The following is a 20,020-nucleotide window of genomic DNA, read 5'->3' on the forward strand; positions in this document are numbered from 1 at the left end:
GAGGCGCCCAATGTGTTGAGTTGCGTTTGAGATGCAAAGTAGCGAATGAAGACATTAGCCTTGGTCTTGTCGTCCGTAACAGTACATCCGTTTTCGAGTAAAGGTGGTAACGTGCGATCAATCTTACCCATAAAAATTTCTTTGGAAACAGACCACCAGTGTTTAGGATTAGAGGATGTATTTACTAAACCAAGACAGAGGCTAAGCCGGTGGTTGTACTTCGCTTTCCTAATTAGTTTTGTACACATATTACGGATAGTTTTATAGGAGTTGAAGTGATCAGGGTTTTTGGTACTTATGAATTTACGGTACAATCGCCTCTTTTTCCTTAACATACGTCTTATTTCACACGTCATCCATGGTTGATCTCGAGGGCGTACGGTAACTTCTTTGCTGGGGACAAACAGACTGATTGTTCTTGAAAGGGTTTCCATGAATGTTTCGGTTGCAATATCTATGTTAGGAATACTCTCTGAAATGATAGAGCCCCAGTCAATGTCAGAAAGTTTGGAATTCAGTCCATCGTAATCTGCTTTGCCAAAGTCAAATACAGTACGTTTGTAAGCTGCAATACGAGGGACTTTAAGGACCATTTTTCCATAGGTAAGTGAGTGGTCACAATTTGACAAAGGCGGGTTCGTCCCACAATCCGAGAACAAACTGGGTGAGTCTGTAATTAAGACATCAAGCAAGGATGACGTGGTGTCAGTTATGCGGGTGGGCTCTGAAATCAGCTGTGCGAAGTTGTTGTCAGATATAAATCTATTGATCATGCTAGCGGCGTTGTCTGAATTTGCATTCATATCGCCAAGCAGAATAATAGCCGTTTTCTCAGGTGGGCCACTGGCCATAATTAGGTCAACTGATTGTTGCAGGTGTTCCATGAGTAAGGTACGTTCTTCCGCATTCTGGCCTGGTGGTCTATAACAACAACAAACAAAAACTTTCAAACTACCGACATCCACCTCACACCAGATTACTTCAGACTCGTCCCTTTCCAGATCGATTCTCCGTTTACATGGTACAGAATTAGAAACATACAGTGCGACCTCTCCACCATGGCAATTCCTGTCTCGTCGCATTGGAATTTGGTACGAGGACAGAGATATGTCTGAATCCGGGATGGTAGAGTCGCACCATGTCTCGGAGAGAGCAATAACATCGTACTCCTCCTCAATAGCAATAGTCTCAAGTTCATGAACTTTGATATAATCATTGGCGGGAAGACTTCTCACGTTTGCATGACAGAGAGACAAGAATTTCCTGTTATTTATGGACTTTGGTTTTACTAGGGTAAGGCTGAACATGTCTCTCTGTCAGGCATGCGTGGGTAGTTTTAACTAAGTATTGTTTGGTGCGCCAGTTGAAGTATACAAAATCAAAAACAATAACAATCATAATGTCACAATAAAGAAAATATAAAGACAAAAGGTATAACAAAACATAAAAGCAACAAATAATGATCGCAACACCGGGGGAACATAGTAGGCTCTCAACACACCGCGGAAGCAGTAATGTAATCAGACAATAGAGCCAATAGAATACGATCGGTGTGACTTTAATCATGTTTACAAGTTCAAAGAGGCAAGTCAATGGGCAAGAATGGGAAATTAGATGCATGTATACGAAGTCATTTCATTACAGTCGAGCAACATCAGTCTGACGTGTTCTCAAATAGACGAACGTCATGTTCGGAGTTAAACCGGCGTGTTTCAGGGGTGCCGCCGTCACGGGTGACCTTGGCAAAGATCTTACCATCCCTGGTCCACGCGTTACTCACTTGCGGTAGTCTCCTGACAGCATTGAGTAGCTCCTGGTTGCGTTTTGTCAGGTTTTCCCTGACGACAAAAGGCTTGTTCATGGCATTTCTTTTCCCCTTGAGCTGTTTCTTCGCCATGTAGACTTGACTGCGTTTGGCGTAGTTTGCAAACTTCACGATGATAGGCTGCGTTCCATATACAGCCATTAGTCGTAACGTGAGTTTCTGTATGACCCGTCATAGCGTGTGGGTCAGCACATGATAACGGTCGAATAAAACAAACGAAAAAGAATCTAAAATTCTAAATAAACTTTAAAATTTTCTTACAACCACTTTTTTTAGAAACAATTTTAGAAATTAGAGCCTGGAAATTAATGACGCATTCTAAAACTAAAATAAGAGAAATTAAAAATACCTGTAAGAGTTCCTAAGTTCGACCGTCACAGCGTGCAGCGTGGCACAGGAGGGCGGGTCAGAACTTCAACTGGCGTGCGATGTCGACATTCTCTACAAGTACTTACCTTTTTTTTATCGAATTGCCCTGTGGCTAAATCGACAATTTTCACCTCCTCAAGTCTCACAACTGTAGCAGCAACATTTTATTAGTTCACCGTCAGTCCACAAAACTTCCGTCACAGTGTGCTGTTTAGCACGTCTTGACGTGCTGACTGGCACGTGGCGACGGCATGCGGAAAGTTCCCCCGCTTGCCTTTTATTGTGAAATACATTATTTAGAAATGAACCATTCAGCTTAGAAATATTTCTCTTCAAGCTTGTGTCCGAAAATCTTCCATGTAACGGACTCACACAAAAAAGAGAGACCGAGCGCCGCATCCAGCCAACTTCACGCCGTACCGCCGTAATGTATGTGTCGCAATAAGTGGCTACTTTCTGTCTAAGCGGCCGGCACAACATGGCGGATTTTTCGTGCCGTGCCGCTGAACTCCGCGGCCAAATTATAGGTCTTTATGCAGGTTAACTGGCAGCTTCAACGAAGAAAACCACAAGTAATACATCTGAAGATTATCACAAGCGGAAAAGTTGATAGTTTTGGTGTTGTTTCTTTATTTTCAGAACGGGTTAGTCGAACGATCTTCGCCGGATCGGCGCTCCACGTCCTGACAGGCGCTCAGTACGGGCTTGGCAAAGTCGTAAATTTCTCAAATTCTGCCCTTCATAGGAATCAAAAGATCGTAAAATATGATTAACTATATTCTACCCGAGTATAGTCAACCGTTTTAGCTTTATATCAATGTGGAGACCGTTAAAAACAGCCGTTCTGGGTGCCCCATATACATGCACCCTGCCGTCATTGCGTGTTTCCTGTGCACTTTTGACGCCGTCGAAACGTGCTGTGTGGCACGCTTACATACCTGGTTCCATCCCTTGGTCTACCAATTCGATGGGCAATGTCGATGTCGGAGGGCTGCAAGTCAACATCTAGGTGCTCCTTGCTGAAGTTGATAAAAGTATCAGTACACTTCTCTGGCTTCCCCTTTTCAGCTGAAGGGGGAGGGGGGATACCAAACGCCACCAGACAGTGCTTACGACTGTATTGTTCGTTTCTGTCAGCGTGGTCTTCGACTTCAGCCAGTCGAGCATTCAGCTTCTCGATCGTCTTGTCCTTCTCGTCAACTTTACGTTTCAAATCAGCCAGCTCGGAGTTCAGAGACAGTTTCAGTTCGTCGAGTTCGGCTTTCATCTCAGCTTTGATGGCGTCGATTATGTCTCGCTTCACAGAGACTAAGAATTCCTCTTTCATTTTGTCAAAACTTGATCGGAGTTGAGCGTCCACGAGTTCCGAGACTCGCTTGAGCTCGCGGGTTGTCGTACTGATGCTAAGGTTACATGTGTGTAGAAGTAACTCACCATACAGTAGCCTCTACCAGGCTCCTCATGATACTACAGTGGCCGCCTGAATTCAGAGACGACTTATTATAATTTTTGATTGACGTCAGGTCTGCACAGCTACAGACAACTAGGCCTGAGGCAGATACAGACTCACAGGTACCCATTGTTTAAGGTGGACTAACCAGTTAGCGCCGTCAGTGCGGGGCTTATATCATTAGCAGGGCTAAGTCCCAGGGTCCGGCCACGGCCGGGCTCGGCCCGTTTTGCCCTGCATTTTCCCTGGTAAAACACAGTAGAAGGACAAGGGGCGGTTAGCTTTAGACGGCGTGAGGTCTTCTTGTGGAGGAGCAAGATTTAACCGGCAAAGTCCTGTGAAAGAGCGTCAAGACTTGAGTAAAGCCGCCGCCAACTCGGGGTCCGTAGTTGGGGGGTAGAGCGGCGGGGCCCGGGGCCCGGGGCCTTTCCCGGTCGCGAGTTCGCTCGCCCGGCCCCGCCTAGTCTTTCCGAACGGTCCGCGGCAGAGAAAATTCGCTCTAAAAGGAAGGTCTCTGGAAGGACGTGACATATCAGTCTTGGGGAAGGAAGAGGGCAAGTAAAGAAGAAAGAAGCAAGATCCAACGCGAGGAACATCGAGACTTGAACAAGGCCAACTGTTTTCTACCTGCTGACATAAACGTGAGTTCAAACATTTTCCCTCAGTCAGTAGCAGGGTTTGAAATGCTTTTTTCAGAAGCTCCGGTTGCCCATCGATATTTCAGGTTGCCGTCAACACCAAAAGTTTATTTTGGAAGGCATCTGTAAGCCAGCCTCCTGTTTAAGTATCGGTCACTTGCTGGCTTAATCTCAGAAACTGTAAGCCGGGCTGAGGTAAACTTAAAAACATCGCTTTGTATATATGTATGTGTGTGTGTGTGTGTGTGTGTGTGTGTGCGTGTGTGTGTGCGTGTGTAAAGAAAAAAAAATGGTGATAAGTAAGTAAAACAGTGCACCAGACAACCAACCTGCAAGCATCTCCAGTATGTCTCGCACAGAAAACATGCCTTGTGTGGCGAGAGTTGGGTATTTTGAACCCTGAGTAGTATCCTTTTCTACATGTAGACTCAAACACCCAAACAGACTAGTTATGGTGTATTTGTGGGCGCGTCTTGTTTTGCTGTATCCTTGTTTTGCTGCATTCAGGTGGAGTCGTTTTTTCGTAGCGACAGAGTGCTCGGTGCGGCATCAGAGGCCCCGGGTTCGAGTCCTGCCATGCCACCGATCTTGCCCACTTGACACGACTTTCCTCACTTCGCTCAGGTGAAAATGAGTATTGTATTGCCCCTGTGTTGCCGTCATCACGTGTGTGCCGTCCTCACGTCTTGTGATTAGATGTTGGAATATATAAAAAAAAAAAGACAACTGCCGAGAGACCCAACCTAACTTGCAGCACTTTGAACTCTTAAAGCGATATTTATACACGATTTTTAAACATCCCTGTTTTCAACATTTTCTTTCGCTATAAGCCTACATGTATCTGGATTCATACTGACATTTGGGGAGTACAAGATCAATGTCTTTGCAACGCAAAACGTGGCGAAAATACCCGAACGAAAACTGCTATTTGTTTACATTCTTTTTAGGAGCCTCCTAAAACACAATGGGCCTGGCGCAACTTAATATACTAGTATTCTCGCGCTGCGCTGAGTCTCTTGAAAAGCGAAATAGCGACGCTCATATGTTGAAAGTTTTTGAAAATTACAATCTAGATGAGAAAAAATCCACCTTTTTTATCTATATTTACAGTTTTGGCACATAAATCTTACATGATATCGTCTTAACAACACTGAGTCGTGTAACATTTTGTTTAGGGACACCAAATTTTCTCAGTATCTGGCCAAGTTTGCATTGAAATGCGTGTTTTCCGGGGTAGTTATGACAAATGAAAGACAACACGGTGTATTGCATCACCTTCAGTTCTAGCCAAGCCCTCTCTGGCGGGATTTTGTTTTTGTCTTTGGTTCAACTTGATTTATTACATCCTGACACCTGGTACAAAGCAACTCCTGAAGTGTGATTATCTATAACTGGTTACGCCCCTGTGCTGTTGTACGCTTAGGAATTTTGATGGTTTTGTTTGTTGGCGTCTCTGGTAGAAGAACAGCACTTCTTTTCATAAGCGTCTCTTTATGACAATTTTGAGTTGTTGTTTTTTGTACTCTGCTTCTTGTGCTGAAGTTTTATGGTTATTAGCTGTATTTCGTTCAGAACACTGTCATAAAGGGGCTCAAGCATTTTCTCTCAGTAGTCATTTATAAAGTAACATCAAAATATCAACATTGTGTGCGTGCTTTTAGTCGTACAAAGCATTTTGCAATAAGAATATGACACGGGAAGAAAGGAGCAACAGTGTGGCAGCGGCGAACGAACCACTACGGGAACACTAGCACATGTGCACACACGCGACAAGACCCAACCCAGCCAGCTGCGATTTGAACCCTCAACACCACCTGCTCCAGCGAGTCGCAGTCGTAGACAATCGCTTTTGAGGCTGACATTGATGCGGTTCAAATTATAGTCAGGTGCACTGAGAGAGGTAAGAAAAATGCTTCATTTTGTAATCTACAAAACGACTGAAAACAACGACAACAACAGTTGTGGTTTGACCGGCGTGTCACGCCCACTTTTGCACTGCGCCCAGCGAAGGTCCACAGAAGTGCAGCCGACTCACCCTGACAGGCAGTTGTGATATCCATGCGCCTTACGCCACCCGGGAAAACCTCAGGTTCCAGTTAACGCTTGGTAAAATACTGCACACCAGTATTATAACATTGGGCAGTTTCTGCCGCAGCACTTTTATGTAAGATTTCTACAAAGTTTGAATATTTTGGGGACTAATTTGTGTGGAGCCAAAGAATACTGCGTTCTTTGGCCTGAAGGTTGCAGAAAAACCGGTTCTTTTGGGCGGATCTGTGTATCACACCCCATGACCTATAGATAAATAGAGCTACCTACCATCCAACATTCATGACCGAAGCATGTCCTGATCGTGAGATATGAAGACCAGAAATTCCTCTGCAGTACCAACGGAAGCCACTAGGGGGCCAAAAATCTTATTTTCTAGATTTAGTCACACCCTACGGACCCACTAAGCATGAAATAAATCCATCCCGCCGTTCTTAAGTTATCTTGTTGACAAAGTTTAATTCCCTAGGGAATGCATTTTATCGTCTGTCTGAGTAGTATGTTTGCACTCTGTTTATGATCTTGATATATTTAACGTTCGATTTGTTTTAGGAAGTTTAAGACAAATTGTAGAAGTAACCAACCATACAGTAGCCTCTACCAGGCCCCTCAGGATGCTAAGGTCACATGTGTGTAGAAGTAACCCACCATACAGTAGCCTCTACCAGGCCCCTCAGGATGCTAGGGTCACATGTGTGTAGAAGTAGCCCACCATACAGTAGCCTCTACCAGGCCCCTCAGGATGCTAGGGTCACATGTGTGTAGAAGTAACCCACCATACAGTAGCCTCTACTAGGCCCCTCAGGATGCTAAGGTTACACGGGTGTAGAAGTAACCCACCATACAGTAGCCTCTACCAGGCCGCTAAGGTCACATGTGTGTAGAAGTAACCCACCATACAGTAGCCTCTACCAGGCCCCTCAGGATGCTAAGGTTACATGTGTGTAGAAGTAACCCACCATACAGTAGCCTCTACCAGGCCCCTCAGGATGCTAAGGTTACATGTGTGTAGAAGTAACCCACCATACAGTAGCCTCTACCAGGCCTCTCAGGATGCTTAGGTTACATGTGTGTAGAAGTAACTTACCATACAGTAGCCTCTACCAGGCCCCTCAGGATGCTAAGGTTACATGTGTGTAGAAGTAATCCACCATACAGTAGCCTCTACCAGGCCCCTCAGGATGCTAAAGTTACATGTATGTAGAAGTAACCCACCATACAGTAGCCTCTACCAGGCCCCTCAGGATGCTAAGGTTACATGTGTGTAGAAGTAATATGAGCGAAAACAAGACCCCACTGGACAAGACAAAAATCCCAGTTGCATTAAAATCTGGCGACCCATAACATTGTTAATTGTGATACTAGAATATTATCGAAGTGTATAGCATTGAGCATGAAAAAGGTAATTCTCAAGTCTTGTATCATACGATCAAACTGGCTTTTTACAAGAAGGAAATATTAGCGCCATTATACGAAAGATTTTAGAAATTATAGAATATTATGAATCTAACGGAAAACCGGGCTTAATTTTCATTGCGGATTTTCAGAAAGCGTTTGACAAAATAAGACAAGATTACATTTTTAAAGTGCTAAGATATTTTGATTTTGGGGATTCTTTTCTTAGTTGGACAAAAATTTTGTATAACAATGCTGTTAGTAAGGTAATTAATTATGGGTATATTTCTGAATCATTTCCCCTCACCCGTGGAGTACGCCAAGGGTGCCCACTTTCCCCCTATCTCTTCTTTATTTTAGGAGTTGAAATTCTTGCTAATAATAATAAAATAAAAGGTTTAAATATCCATGGCATGGAAGCAAAAATCTCACAATACGCAGACGATACCAATTTTCCGCTTGCTCCAACCGTTGGCTCCCTGTACTCCCTTATTAAAGATATAGATGTCTTTGCTTTATTATCTAGTCTAGTCCCCAACTTTGACAAATGCTCTGTTCTCCGTATTGGCTCCCTAAAAGGTACACATTTTCTTTTACCCACTTCTCTGCCCATACAATGGACTGATGGGCCTACAGACATTTTAGGGATCCATATCCCCATAAAATTTACGGATATAGTATCAATTAATTTTGACCGAAAGTATATGAAAATAGATAAAATTTTAAACCCCTGGAAAGGAAAAGCACTATTGATTATGGGGAAAATCACTTTAGTAAATACACTTATAATCTCACAGTTTATTTTCCATACCGTGGCAAAAGGTGTATAGCCTACCTTACAAAATTTCAATTGACTCAAGTTCTCGCATGTTCCAACATAAATTATTATTGTTCAAATACTTGACCGTTAACAAAACTTTGTACACTTGGAAGTTGGTGGAGTCGCCCTTATGTAGTTATTGTAATGAAGATGAAGAAACAGTCTTCCATCTTTTTTTCATTGTAAAGTTGTTACAAATTTTTGGATACAAGTGGAAGACTGGTTTTTCAACAATACTAGGGAACGTTTAAATCTGGATCTTTTTAAGGTTATTTTCGGTGACTTAAATGGTCGGTGTTCAGCTTCTTCAAATTTAATAATCCTCCTAGGAAAGCAATTCATCTTTAAAAACCGTCAATTCTCTCTCAACCTGCAAGCTTTCATCTCATACGCATCATACTTTCATAGATTAGAACATATTATAGCAAAAAGGATGGATAAAATAAAAAAACACATATGTAAATGGAGAAAAATAGCTGAAACGTTGAAAACATTGTAGAGAACACTTTTGTCTGTTATTCAAATATGTAACCATTAATCATAATAATAATAGTTTATTGACAACAATCCTTGTACATGGCAGCGTTTAAACCGCTGAATTGCGTACACAGGTTAAAAACAACTAAACAATAAGGTGAGCTAAACAAAGGACATTGACAGACTAGGTACAAACAAATTAAACAAATACTAGCTGTACACAGTTATAAATTAGATATAGATCAGAAGTATCCGTAAGTGATTAAAAACAATATTGGTCCGGTACTGGGAGTTTTCAACCTAGGTCTGCTTGTTTATTTAACAAATCAGTGAAGTAGGGTATTGGGCTCGTTTTGTACCGCTTTGTTTTCGTCAAAGGGATGTCGAGTTGGTTGGCCCCCTTCAGGCATCTGCCATGGATATCTGAGCGGGATGGGGGTAACCAATGTCGGAACGAAGGGGAGTTAAGGAGGGACTTTGCAAACTTAAGGCTAAGGGTTTCTCTTCTTTTCTCTAGGGACGGCAAACATAATTGGGACAGGGCGATGTTGTAAGACGTGTACAGGGGGCCAAGGATTATCTTTACTGCTCGTTTTTGTATGCGTTCGATTTTTATTACTTGATGTACAGAGATACTTGAATTCCAAACTGGGGCCGCATATTCAAGGGTCGGGCGTATGTATCCTTGGTAGAAATCGCAAAGGTCTTGAACAGGGAGTCCGGAATGTTTCAGTTTCTTCAGCCAGAAAAGACGTGAGCTCCCCTTCTTTGTTATAATTTCAATATGTTTGTCCCATTTCAGGTCTCCTGAGAGCCATAAACCGAGAATACAGGCGGATTCGGTATACATTAGGGGCTTATTATGAAGTGTTATATTAGGGGGTGGGGGGCAGTCTCTCATAAAGGAAAAGGTCATGAGCATACACTTATCGTCATTTAGCTTCATGTCATTATTAATTGCCCAGGAGTTGAGTTGGTCCATAGATGATTGAATTAGGCTCGCTTCACAGAAAAGTCTGCTCTCGCATACCGACAGGTCATCTACGTATTTATAACGATTTAGAATGTCATCTTGTAAGGCGTCATTGACATATATAAGAAAAAGAATCGGTCCCAATTTAGTGCCTTGAGGCACTCCAGATGAGATTCCCTCCCAATTTGAGGATTTGGTACGGTATCGGACGCACTGGCTACGGTTTGTGAGGAAGCTACATATCCAAGGCATAATTGACGCCCTTACCCCACATGTCAACATCTTGTTAATTAGCTTGGTGTGGTTTATCCTATCGAATGCTTTACTGAAATCAGTTATTAGTAGTGTTTGAACGCTTTTAGGGGTTTCTAGCACCAAGGACTATGTAGTTAATTAAACTGGTTAGATAATGGACCGTAGACCTTCCTTTCCTGCTTCCAAACTGATTGGGATCTACCACTTTGCATATGTCCTGAAGAATCCACTTAACGATGTAGGATTCAAATGTCTTTATAAGGATGGAGGTAAGGGATATTGGTCTTAAGGTTTCGAGAGAGGCTGGTATCTTCTTGGGAACTGGGGTTATAATTGCTTGTTTCCATTGAGTAGGGACATATCCTTCATCTAAAGATGAATTAAATATATGAGATAAAACGTCACTGAACTCAGCCGCGTACATTTTAACAATTTTGGGCGGTAAGTCATCCGGACCACTACTTTTATGAGGGTTGAGTCGTTTTAATGTTTCGTATAACTCCCATGGCAAAATTGTTGGTGGTTTTGAGGGGGACGGTAAGTATGAAGGTATTGAGGTCAGGTCCAAGGGGGGTAAATCATTTACAATAGAGGAAAAATGCCTATTAATGATATTTGCTGTGTCTTCTTCATTTGCATGAGGGTCATTGGGAAGCCTAATAGACACCTGTGGTTTACGAGAATTTAACATTTTACGGAGAGAACTATGCCACTTAGCAGGGTTATCTGTCTTAAGATGTTTTACTTTGGAGACATAGTGTTGCTTTTTTGCTTTTGTACATAGACGAATAACCTTATTACGTAGACTTCGATAAAGTGTCATGTTTCCAGTATGAAATGCATTTTGACGTCGTTTTATTGTAGATTTGATTTGGGCAGTTATCCACTGTTTGTCAGTGTTGTGTTTAACTATAGATTTATAGGGAAAATGTTTATTTATTTGGACATGTAGTATGTGGTAAAATTTGTCTATTTTGCTTTGGACATCTGGGGCATCGATGACTTCGGTCCACGGGTAGGCCGAAATCCAGCGTCCGAAGGATCGGACGTTGGAATCTCTCATTTGTCGGAAGGTGGACGTTATTTTCCTGTTGCTCGGCTTATGGTCTTTGGGCATCCATATAACGGTATTGTGATCACTAAGGCCGAGGGGCTCTTCAATACGGGGATTTAAATAGAAGGACTTCAAATTTGATATTATTAAGTCAAGCACAGCCTCACCCCTAGTAGGCTGATTTACTACCTGTTCGAGCTGACTTCCATTTATAAGACTTTTGATCTCAAATCTGTTGAAGTCTCCCATTACACAGATCCCCACTTGGGGGTATTTTGTACTAATCTTATCAACGCTGTCAATCAAATATTTGGCTAACATGTCCTCGTACATCGAGTTTGGAGGATTGTAGACAACACAAATGGCAATGTTTGTAATTCGACGCGGTGTCCAATACGGTTTAACTAATATCCATAAACATTCTAGTTCTATAGGTGTTTCAATAAAATCAATAACTTCCACAGGTATTGTTTCTCTAACGTAAATGGCAACGCCGCCACCACGACTGGTGCGACATTTAGAGAACAGACTAAAACCATCTATATGTGTACATTCAGTTGGATGGTTGGGTGAGAACCATGTCTCAGATACTACACTTATGTCAATTCCATGTCTAGTCATTGAGTCAGCTAGATCGTCAAGCTTATTAACTAAGGACCTTGCGTTACATAGTAGAAATGATGGGAGATTTTTAACCTGTTTTACTACCATAGGCTTCTCGGGGTGCCTCGCCCTCGAAAACCCGGTGGTCTCTGCGGCGGGGCCCTCACAGCGTCGGCAAAGGACGTGTCGTCTCGAACTCTCGCCGGGCGGGTGCTGCTCAGGAACGCAATCATGTTCTTGGCAAGTTGGGTGGTGCCGTATCCATTGAGGTGCACCCCATCAGGACCAATGTGACGGTGTCCGATGTTGTTGTTGTTGATATAGTACCAGCCGTTGTTGGAACACATCTGTGACAAACCGTTGTTGACTTGACGGGTCCATTCCATGTTCTCGTTGGTCCGTATGATCACGCTGGAGACAGCAATGTTAGGCACGCCACATTGCTGTAATGACGAGGCCAGGTGGTACGCTTTGTCCGTTACCAGGTGAGCGGGATCCTTGTTGTTGTTTGTACCGGCATGGAGAATGACAGTACTCGGCTTTTCTCTTTGGACGATCCTCAGGGCAGATGGAATGAGCTGTTCTACCCGCGCCCCACGGTGAGTAAAGCACCTGACGTTCTTCTTCCTAGACATCTTGTTACCCTTTAGGTGGTTTATCATAGAGTCACCTATAATAGCAGTACCTCCTGCAGATTTTGTGTTGTAGAACCGAGCCTGCTGATATTTTCTGTAGGTTTCAATCTGTTGAGTTTCAGTTTCCAGAAAGTCAGACTCAACTGAAGAGTGACGCTCGTCTCTACCGACTGTAGAGTCCAGGGGGGAGAACCGATTAGACGTTCTGATCACGCTGTGGGCGTGCGACGGTTTGTTTACATCCCCCTGACGTACTGTGTTTCTTCTCCCTGGTGATTCCCACGCGTCAGGCTTTTGTCGTACCAACTCGTCGACGATCTTCACGAGCGAAGCATTTTCGTCTCGAAGTCGTTGTACCTCCGTGGTGAGATCTTCATTCAGTTTGGCCTCTTTTGGGTCACAACTTACACCGTTCTTAAGGTTGTTGACCTCTGCCTGTAACTGGTGGATCGTGTCTGTTAATCTTTTTACAGATTTTGGGAGTAGTTTGCAGGAAGCACATACAGCTAGTACACGTTGTGTAGACTCATCACATGAAAGCACAGTGTCACATAGAAGACAACACTTATCGGAATGTTGTTGACTTCCGGTTCGTTTTGGTGGCCGCGCTACATTATTGTCTTGTGGTAGGTCATACTTTGGAGCACACTCCTCTCCTAATAACTGTGTATCATTACTGTCGCTTGTTTGGCTAAGCGTGTATGATTCAAGGTTAGAACGTATGCAGTCACGCAGTTCTTTTTGACTGGTCTTCCATGTTTAATTGAAGTTTACCAGGGCAATAATGTCCTTTATCAAGGTATAGCGCTGTGACGTGTTCTTATTACGTCTTACTAACCTTCCGTCTAACAAAGACTCTGGCTTGTTCGGAAGACCTTCAAACTCTGTGAACAGCTCCTGTCGGACTTCCTTCAGCGCTTCCAAAGTGGTGGAATTGTTGTCAGTCGCTATCTCGCCAATCCTATCAACCTGCCATGGTGGGTTGTTTTGATGACGTTCAAAAGCTGCAAGTCGCTTTAGAATCCTGGCTTTTAGATCCAAGACTGCTGGTGAAGGACTCGTCATTGTGCTGTGTCGTCTTGATGTCAGCTAGCAGAGCCAGGGGCCCAGCGTCACTTGAAGTAGAACAAAGGAGAGCAGGACAGCGCCCTCCCCACTGATACTCGGTTGGAGGAAATTAACGAAATCTATCCAACAGGACTTCAAATTCCGGCAATTTTTTGGCGAGTTCCCTTCTAGTGTTCTTAACAAAGCCTCAGGCTGAAGATTGAAGGTAGATGCACACTTAAAGTCCAGAAAAAGACGTTTTTGTAGACCCGAGTGACGGGAGCTACGGAGAGTACGTGTGGTTGGTAGCGCGCCACCTAGCGATGATCATTGTTTTCTGGTTTTATTTATCTTTTCCTGTGTTCTACATGTCCCTTCAGTATAAGTTTTTCTTTGTGTGTATCTTATGTTTGTGAAAATCAATAAAAAGAATGATTATAAAAAAATATGAGCGAAGGGTATGAGCGAAGTACATTCCTGTTGAAAACTGATGGTCTTCTCCGCCGCCACACTAGGCTTAATTTCATTCCACATTATGAACAGACTTAGTAATTCTGAGTCTGAGGAAAAGTTCTTAAAATTATATGGTAATGCAAATTATGTACATTCAAACTTGTTTATAAGACGTCTACCCAGGAGACTGAGGAAAAGGTGGCCTTCTTAGACAAGTGGTCTTCTTAGTCTTACAAAACAGCATTGCGACAAGACACAGATTTTAAAGTTTATGGGTCCCGGAAAAAACATCTTGACAGAGAAAATTCTTTGGGAAAAAAATGTCGGGATGGAGAAAAATCGTTATGGCCAGATGGTTCGCTTGTAGAAGTGTTCGCTTGGGCAAGTTTGACTGTCATACACAATTTCATTTCAAGCATGTAGAATGCTATTATATAATATTTCCCTCTCCACTCCACAGGCCGTCAGGATGGGGGTTGACCTGTGCACCTACAGGGCCCGGATAGGCTGCTTCAGGAACCTGAGGTGGGACTCCCAGTGCTGCTCGCCAGAGGCGCCGTGTTTGCTGCTGAGGGTGGCGTCATGTTTGCTGGTGTGGATGGTCATCTCACAACTCATGCTGAAGCTTGCAGGGGATGTGGAGGAGAATCCTGGGCCCAGGCAACAGTATGCTTCAGAAATCATACTTTGTCATATTAGACTACTTTGCAACATGTTGGTGTATATGTTATTGTAAATCTTTAAGTGCTCTCTGTGGTCTTATTTTTGCAGTTTTCGTGTTGACAGGTCCATTGCACAATCATGACATCATAATTTAGGTACATGTAGTACAGTTAATCTCCAAGCAGATTCTTACAGTGTGAAAACAGTATCCACTAGCTACAAGGGCAAATGGTCACTCCTGACCAATGTATGCTGTCTTAGGAGTTGGAGTAGGAGCTGCTTAGAGATTAACAGTAACAGTTTAACTGTTAGTACATGAGCGAAGTTTAGCAGCAGTAATTAATGAGCAAATGATGTTCTAATTTCATCCACTGTATGAACTATGCAGGAGATATACTTGTGTAAATACATGTACATGTATAATCATACATTGTTACAATGTATTAGACATGGAACTTTAAAAGGGTTACAAAGCTAATCATAAAAACACCATAATTATAAATTGCTTTTACATGTATCATTTTCTCACAATTATTCAATTCTAGAAATATCGACATGGCTAAACTGTCAAGTTTTAAAAACAAGATGAAGCCAAAAGAATGGGACATGATTGGGAAAAGAACTCTCTTGACACTGAACTTGTCTCGTGAATATGGTAGTGATTTCGAACCTCTGGCTCAACTACCCGAGGAAGTGTTTGAACTACAGGAATTGGAGGTCTTAGATTTGACAGGCAACAAGAACATCGATATCTCCGATCAGCTGACCAAACTGACCAATCTAAAAGTGCTGTGTTTGCATAACTGTAACCTTAAAACAGTTCCTGCTGCCGTGATGAAACTTCCGCAGTTAGAAATGCTGATCCTCAGTTACAACGAGAACATCACCCTGCCGGATGAGATGTCGGGTCTCATCAACCTCACTGTCCTGGACTTAGAGAACTGTAACCTGGACACCCTACCACCTGTAGTGCTGAAACTATCAAACCTACAGGAGCTGGATCTAAGTGCAGACTGGGATTCAAAATTGAAAATCTCCCTACCAGATGAGTTGTCTAACATGAACAAATTGAAAGGGTTGAGACTACATTGCCGTAAGCTGGACACCATTCCCCAAGTAGTCCTGAAACTCCCCCAGCTGGAGGAACTGGACCTCAGCGGGAACAGCGGGATCCACCTGCCGGATGGGCTGGCCGGGCTCACCAACCTCCGGGTACTGAAACTAGCAGGAGCAGGCATGGAGACAGTTCCTCCGGTAGTCCTGAAACTCCCCCAGCTGGAGGAACTGGACCTCAGCGGGAACAGCGGGATCCACCTGCCGGATGGGCTGGCCGGACTCACCAACCTCCGGGTACTGAAACTAGCAGCAACAGGTATGAAAACAGTTCCCCCGGTAGTGTGTAGACTGACTCAGTTAGATCGGCTGAACCTGAACCGTAACAAACTACAGACGTTACCCGCGGAAATCGGACAGCTCACTAACCTCAAACACTTGGATCTGTCCGGGTGCAAGCTGCTAACACTCCCACCTGAATTGGGGAGGCTGACACAGTTAGAATGGCTGGACCTGAGCAATAACCAACTACAGACGTTACCCGCGGAAATCGGACAGCTCACTAATGTCAAACACTTGGATCTGTACGGGTGCGAGCTGCTAACACTCCCACCTGAATTGGGGAGACTGACACAGTTAGAATGGCTGCGCCTGACCGGTAACCAACTACAGACGTTACCGCCTGAAGTGTGGAGACTGGCACAGTTAGAAGAGCTGCACCTGAGCCGTAACCAACTACAGACGTTACCCGCGGAAATCGGACAACTCACTAATGTCAAACACTTGTATCTGTCCTACTGCAAGCTGCGCACACTCCCACCTGAAGTGGGGAGACTGAGACAGTTAGAACGGCTGGACCTGAGCCGTAACCAACTACAGACGTTACCCGCGGAAATTGGGCAACTCACTAATGTCAAACGCTTGGATCTGCCCCAGTGCGAGCTGCGCACACTCCCACCTGAAGTGGGGAGACTGACACAGTTAGAATGGCTGGACCTGAGCGGTAACCAACTACAGACGTTACCCGCGGAAATCGGACAGCTCACTAACCTCAAACACTTGGATCTGTCTGGGTGCGAGCTGCGCACACTCCCACCTGAAGTGTGGAGACTGACACAGTTAGAATGGCTGGACCTGAGCGGTAACCAACTACAGACGTTACCGCCTGAAGTGGGGAGACTGGAACAGTTAGAAGAGCTGCACCTGAGCCGTAACCTACTACAGACGTTACCCGCGGAAATCGGACAGCTCACTAATGTCAAACACTTGGATCTGTCCATGTGCGGGCTGCGCACACTCCCACCTGAAGTGTGGAGACTGACACAGTTAGAAAGGCTGGACCTGAGCTGGAACCAACTACAGACGTTACCCGCGGAAATCGGACAGCTCACTAATGTCAAACGCTTGGATCTGTCCAGGTGCAAGCTGCGCACACTCCCACCTGAAGTGGGGAGACTGACACAGTTAGAATGGCTGAACTTGAGCTTTAACAAACTACAGATGTTACCCGCGGAAATCGGACAACTCACTAACGTCAAACACTTGGATCTGTCCGGGTGCGAGCTGCGCACACTCCCACCTGAAGTGGGGAGACTGACACAGTTAGAAAGGCTGGACCTGACCTGTAACCAACTACAGACGTTACCCGCGGAAGTGGGGAGACTGACACAGTTAGAATGGCTTTACCTGAGCTGGAACCAACTACAGACGTTACCCGCGGAAGTGTGGAGACTGACACAGTTAGAACGGCTGGACCTGAGCAATAACCAACTACAGACGTTACCCACTGAGGTTGGTCTGCTGAATGACCTATGTCGTCTAGAGGTTAGTGACAACGCACTTACAAAACCACCAGCTGAAGTTTGCAGTCAGGGGATCGCTGCTATCAGACAGTACTTTGAGGAGCTTGGACGCTTCGAAGAAAACACAAGTGCTCATTTGAAAGTTGTCATATTGGGAGAGAAAATGGCGGGAAAAACAAGCCTGGTACAGACGCTAGACAGTGGCGAGTCCACCCTGACAGAAGTAGAGGACCGCACACACTGTGTAGAGATAACTCAGTGGGCACCTGATGACAACATCACGTTTGAAGTGTTCGACTTTGGTGGCCAAGACGTGTACCATCTCACTCATCAGTTCTTTCTGACGCCAGATGCCTTTCATCTGTTATTGGTGAACCTGCAGACATACAGATGCAGTGAAGAGAGGTACACAGAAGCCGTGGGGTTCTGGTTGGACACACTGAATGCCCGCGTGCCAGGGGCAGTGGTTACAATAGTGGGTAGCAAGAAGGACATGTGCAGTGAGGCAGAAATAAATGGTAAAGTGAAGGACATCGAAGAAAAGTTCCAAAAGCAGATGGATACATGGAAACGTAATACAGAGCGCCAAATCAGGGAAGTCAACAAAAGATCTAAAGAGGCCAAAAGCGATGAGGAAAAAAAACAAATAAAACAGCAGTTAGAACGCACACAAAGCCTCCTGAAGCATCCATTGCGACTGATTGGAATGTACTGCATCAGTTCTGCAGAACCAACATCTGGGTTGGACACGCTAAAGAATCACATACTGGAGTCAGCAAATAATACCAAGCTGTTTCCTACGCTTAAAAAGATCCTCCCGCGGACATGGGTGGAGTTTGAACAGAAAGTTTACGGGCTACGTGACAAGGGAACAGAGGAACTGGAAATCACTAGAGGTGAGGGCGATAAATCGTCAACTGAGAACAACGACTCAACAACTGACAAGAAACAAGTGACAAGAAACCAGAAGTGGATAACGCAAAGCGACTGTTTGGAGCTCACAGATCTCCCGGCGGACAGACTGGAGCAAGTCCTGTCTTACCTGCAGCAGGTGGGAACCATCCTCAGGTACACGGACATACCGGAACTCAAGGACTACGTCTTCCATGATCCTCCTGCCTTGATTGAAATCTTCAAGGATCTGTTTCATCACGAGATCAAAGCACTTTTCTCAACACGCAGAGCAACGAATGCTGATTATACTTGCACACAGCTTGAAGGTTTTCAAATTGAACTTCAGAAGCGTGGACTGATCCGGAAGGACGTTATGACATGTTTGTTGCCATCTGACATCAATCCTGACATTGTTACTGCACTGATGCAGCATTTCGGCTTATGCTTTGAGATCATTATACAAGACAAAACAGACCCTTCCAAGCACACTTGTTGGTACAGAGTACCTTGGTACTTGCAAGAAGAAATGCCTCAGAATTGGAAGAGCGTCTGGCCAGATGATGTACCAGAAGATCAGGAGCAGCTGCAGCTGATGTGCAACATCACAGGATTCTGTCCCCGGGGACTGTTTCAGAGGTTCAGTGTTGGGATCCATCCACTTGTCAAGGACAGCCTGAGGGTTGACTGGAAAGATGGAGTCATGGCCTACAAAAAAGGCTTAAATCACATCATCATGGTATCTTCCAAACCTGTATCAGACGACACGTATATCACCATGGCAACCAGAGGCAGGCTTGCCCAGGCAGATGAGATGTGGGGCGTGGTCCACCCACTGCTGGAGGTGCTGGTCCAGCTGCTGCAGGAGTGGCCAGGTGTGCTGTACTCCCTCCACGTCACCTGTGCGCACTGCATCAAGGCAGGACAGGACAACCCGTGGAAGTTTGACCTGAGGGACCGGACTGCAAAGGACCATTCTGAAGTCTGGTGTGAGGAGGTCGAGTTTGCATCGACGTCAGCAGACCTGGTGTACAGACCAGCCAGATTATCCGGTATGTTTATATGTCATTATTAGTAGAGAGTCTTTCATATTGATCTTGTTACTTCCTAATAAGTAATCATATGATAATATTTACCTCGGAGGAAGGAGATATTCTTCCGCAGAAAGGTTACATAAGTGGGCGCAGTTTTCATGTTCGCAGCTATTTCTCGCGGGTGGGTGATCGGATTGTTTTGGGACTCGGTATACGTTTTGCTATAAGGCTGCAGATGATGCACGTCCTTTTCTTTTTCTTGTATATGTGTTTTCCTGCATGGAAATGAAACCTTTTGTTGGCCCCTGACGAAAACGGTCGTGCAGGCTTGGCTTGCCCTGTGGTCAAGGTATTGTCGGATGGTTCCATTTTTATCAGGCGCCTCACAGAGGGGTGTCAGGTTTCGATAAGAAAATAGTTTTTAGTCAGATCTTAGGCGTGGGACGGGGTCAGAGGTTATTTGTTCCAGATGTTGGAGATTAGATACAACCGGGCGCCAGTGACGGCAGTGGTGAACATCTGTATTATACTGTG

At 44.5% G+C, this 20,020-nt stretch overlaps 1 protein-coding gene across 1 annotated transcript in view; it reads left to right on the plus strand.

The window, feature by feature from the left end:
• LOC109471708 overlaps positions 1-20,020 on the plus strand; it is a 61,201-nt gene that overhangs the window by 32,894 nt on the left and 8,287 nt on the right. The window contains exons 4-6 of the mRNA XM_019771048.1: positions 14,504-14,709; positions 15,252-16,929; positions 16,984-19,504. Coding sequence (XP_019626607.1) covers positions 14,504-14,709; positions 15,252-16,929; positions 16,984-19,504 — 4,405 coding nt within the window. The remainder of the gene's footprint in view (positions 1-14,503; positions 14,710-15,251; positions 16,930-16,983; positions 19,505-20,020) is intronic.

Source organism: Branchiostoma belcheri, unplaced genomic scaffold, assembly GCF_001625305.1.
Source record: "Branchiostoma belcheri isolate BF01 breed outbred unplaced genomic scaffold, Haploidv18h27 scaffold255, whole genome shotgun sequence".
Classification (NCBI taxonomy): Eukaryota; Metazoa; Chordata; class Leptocardii; order Amphioxiformes; family Branchiostomatidae; genus Branchiostoma; species Branchiostoma belcheri.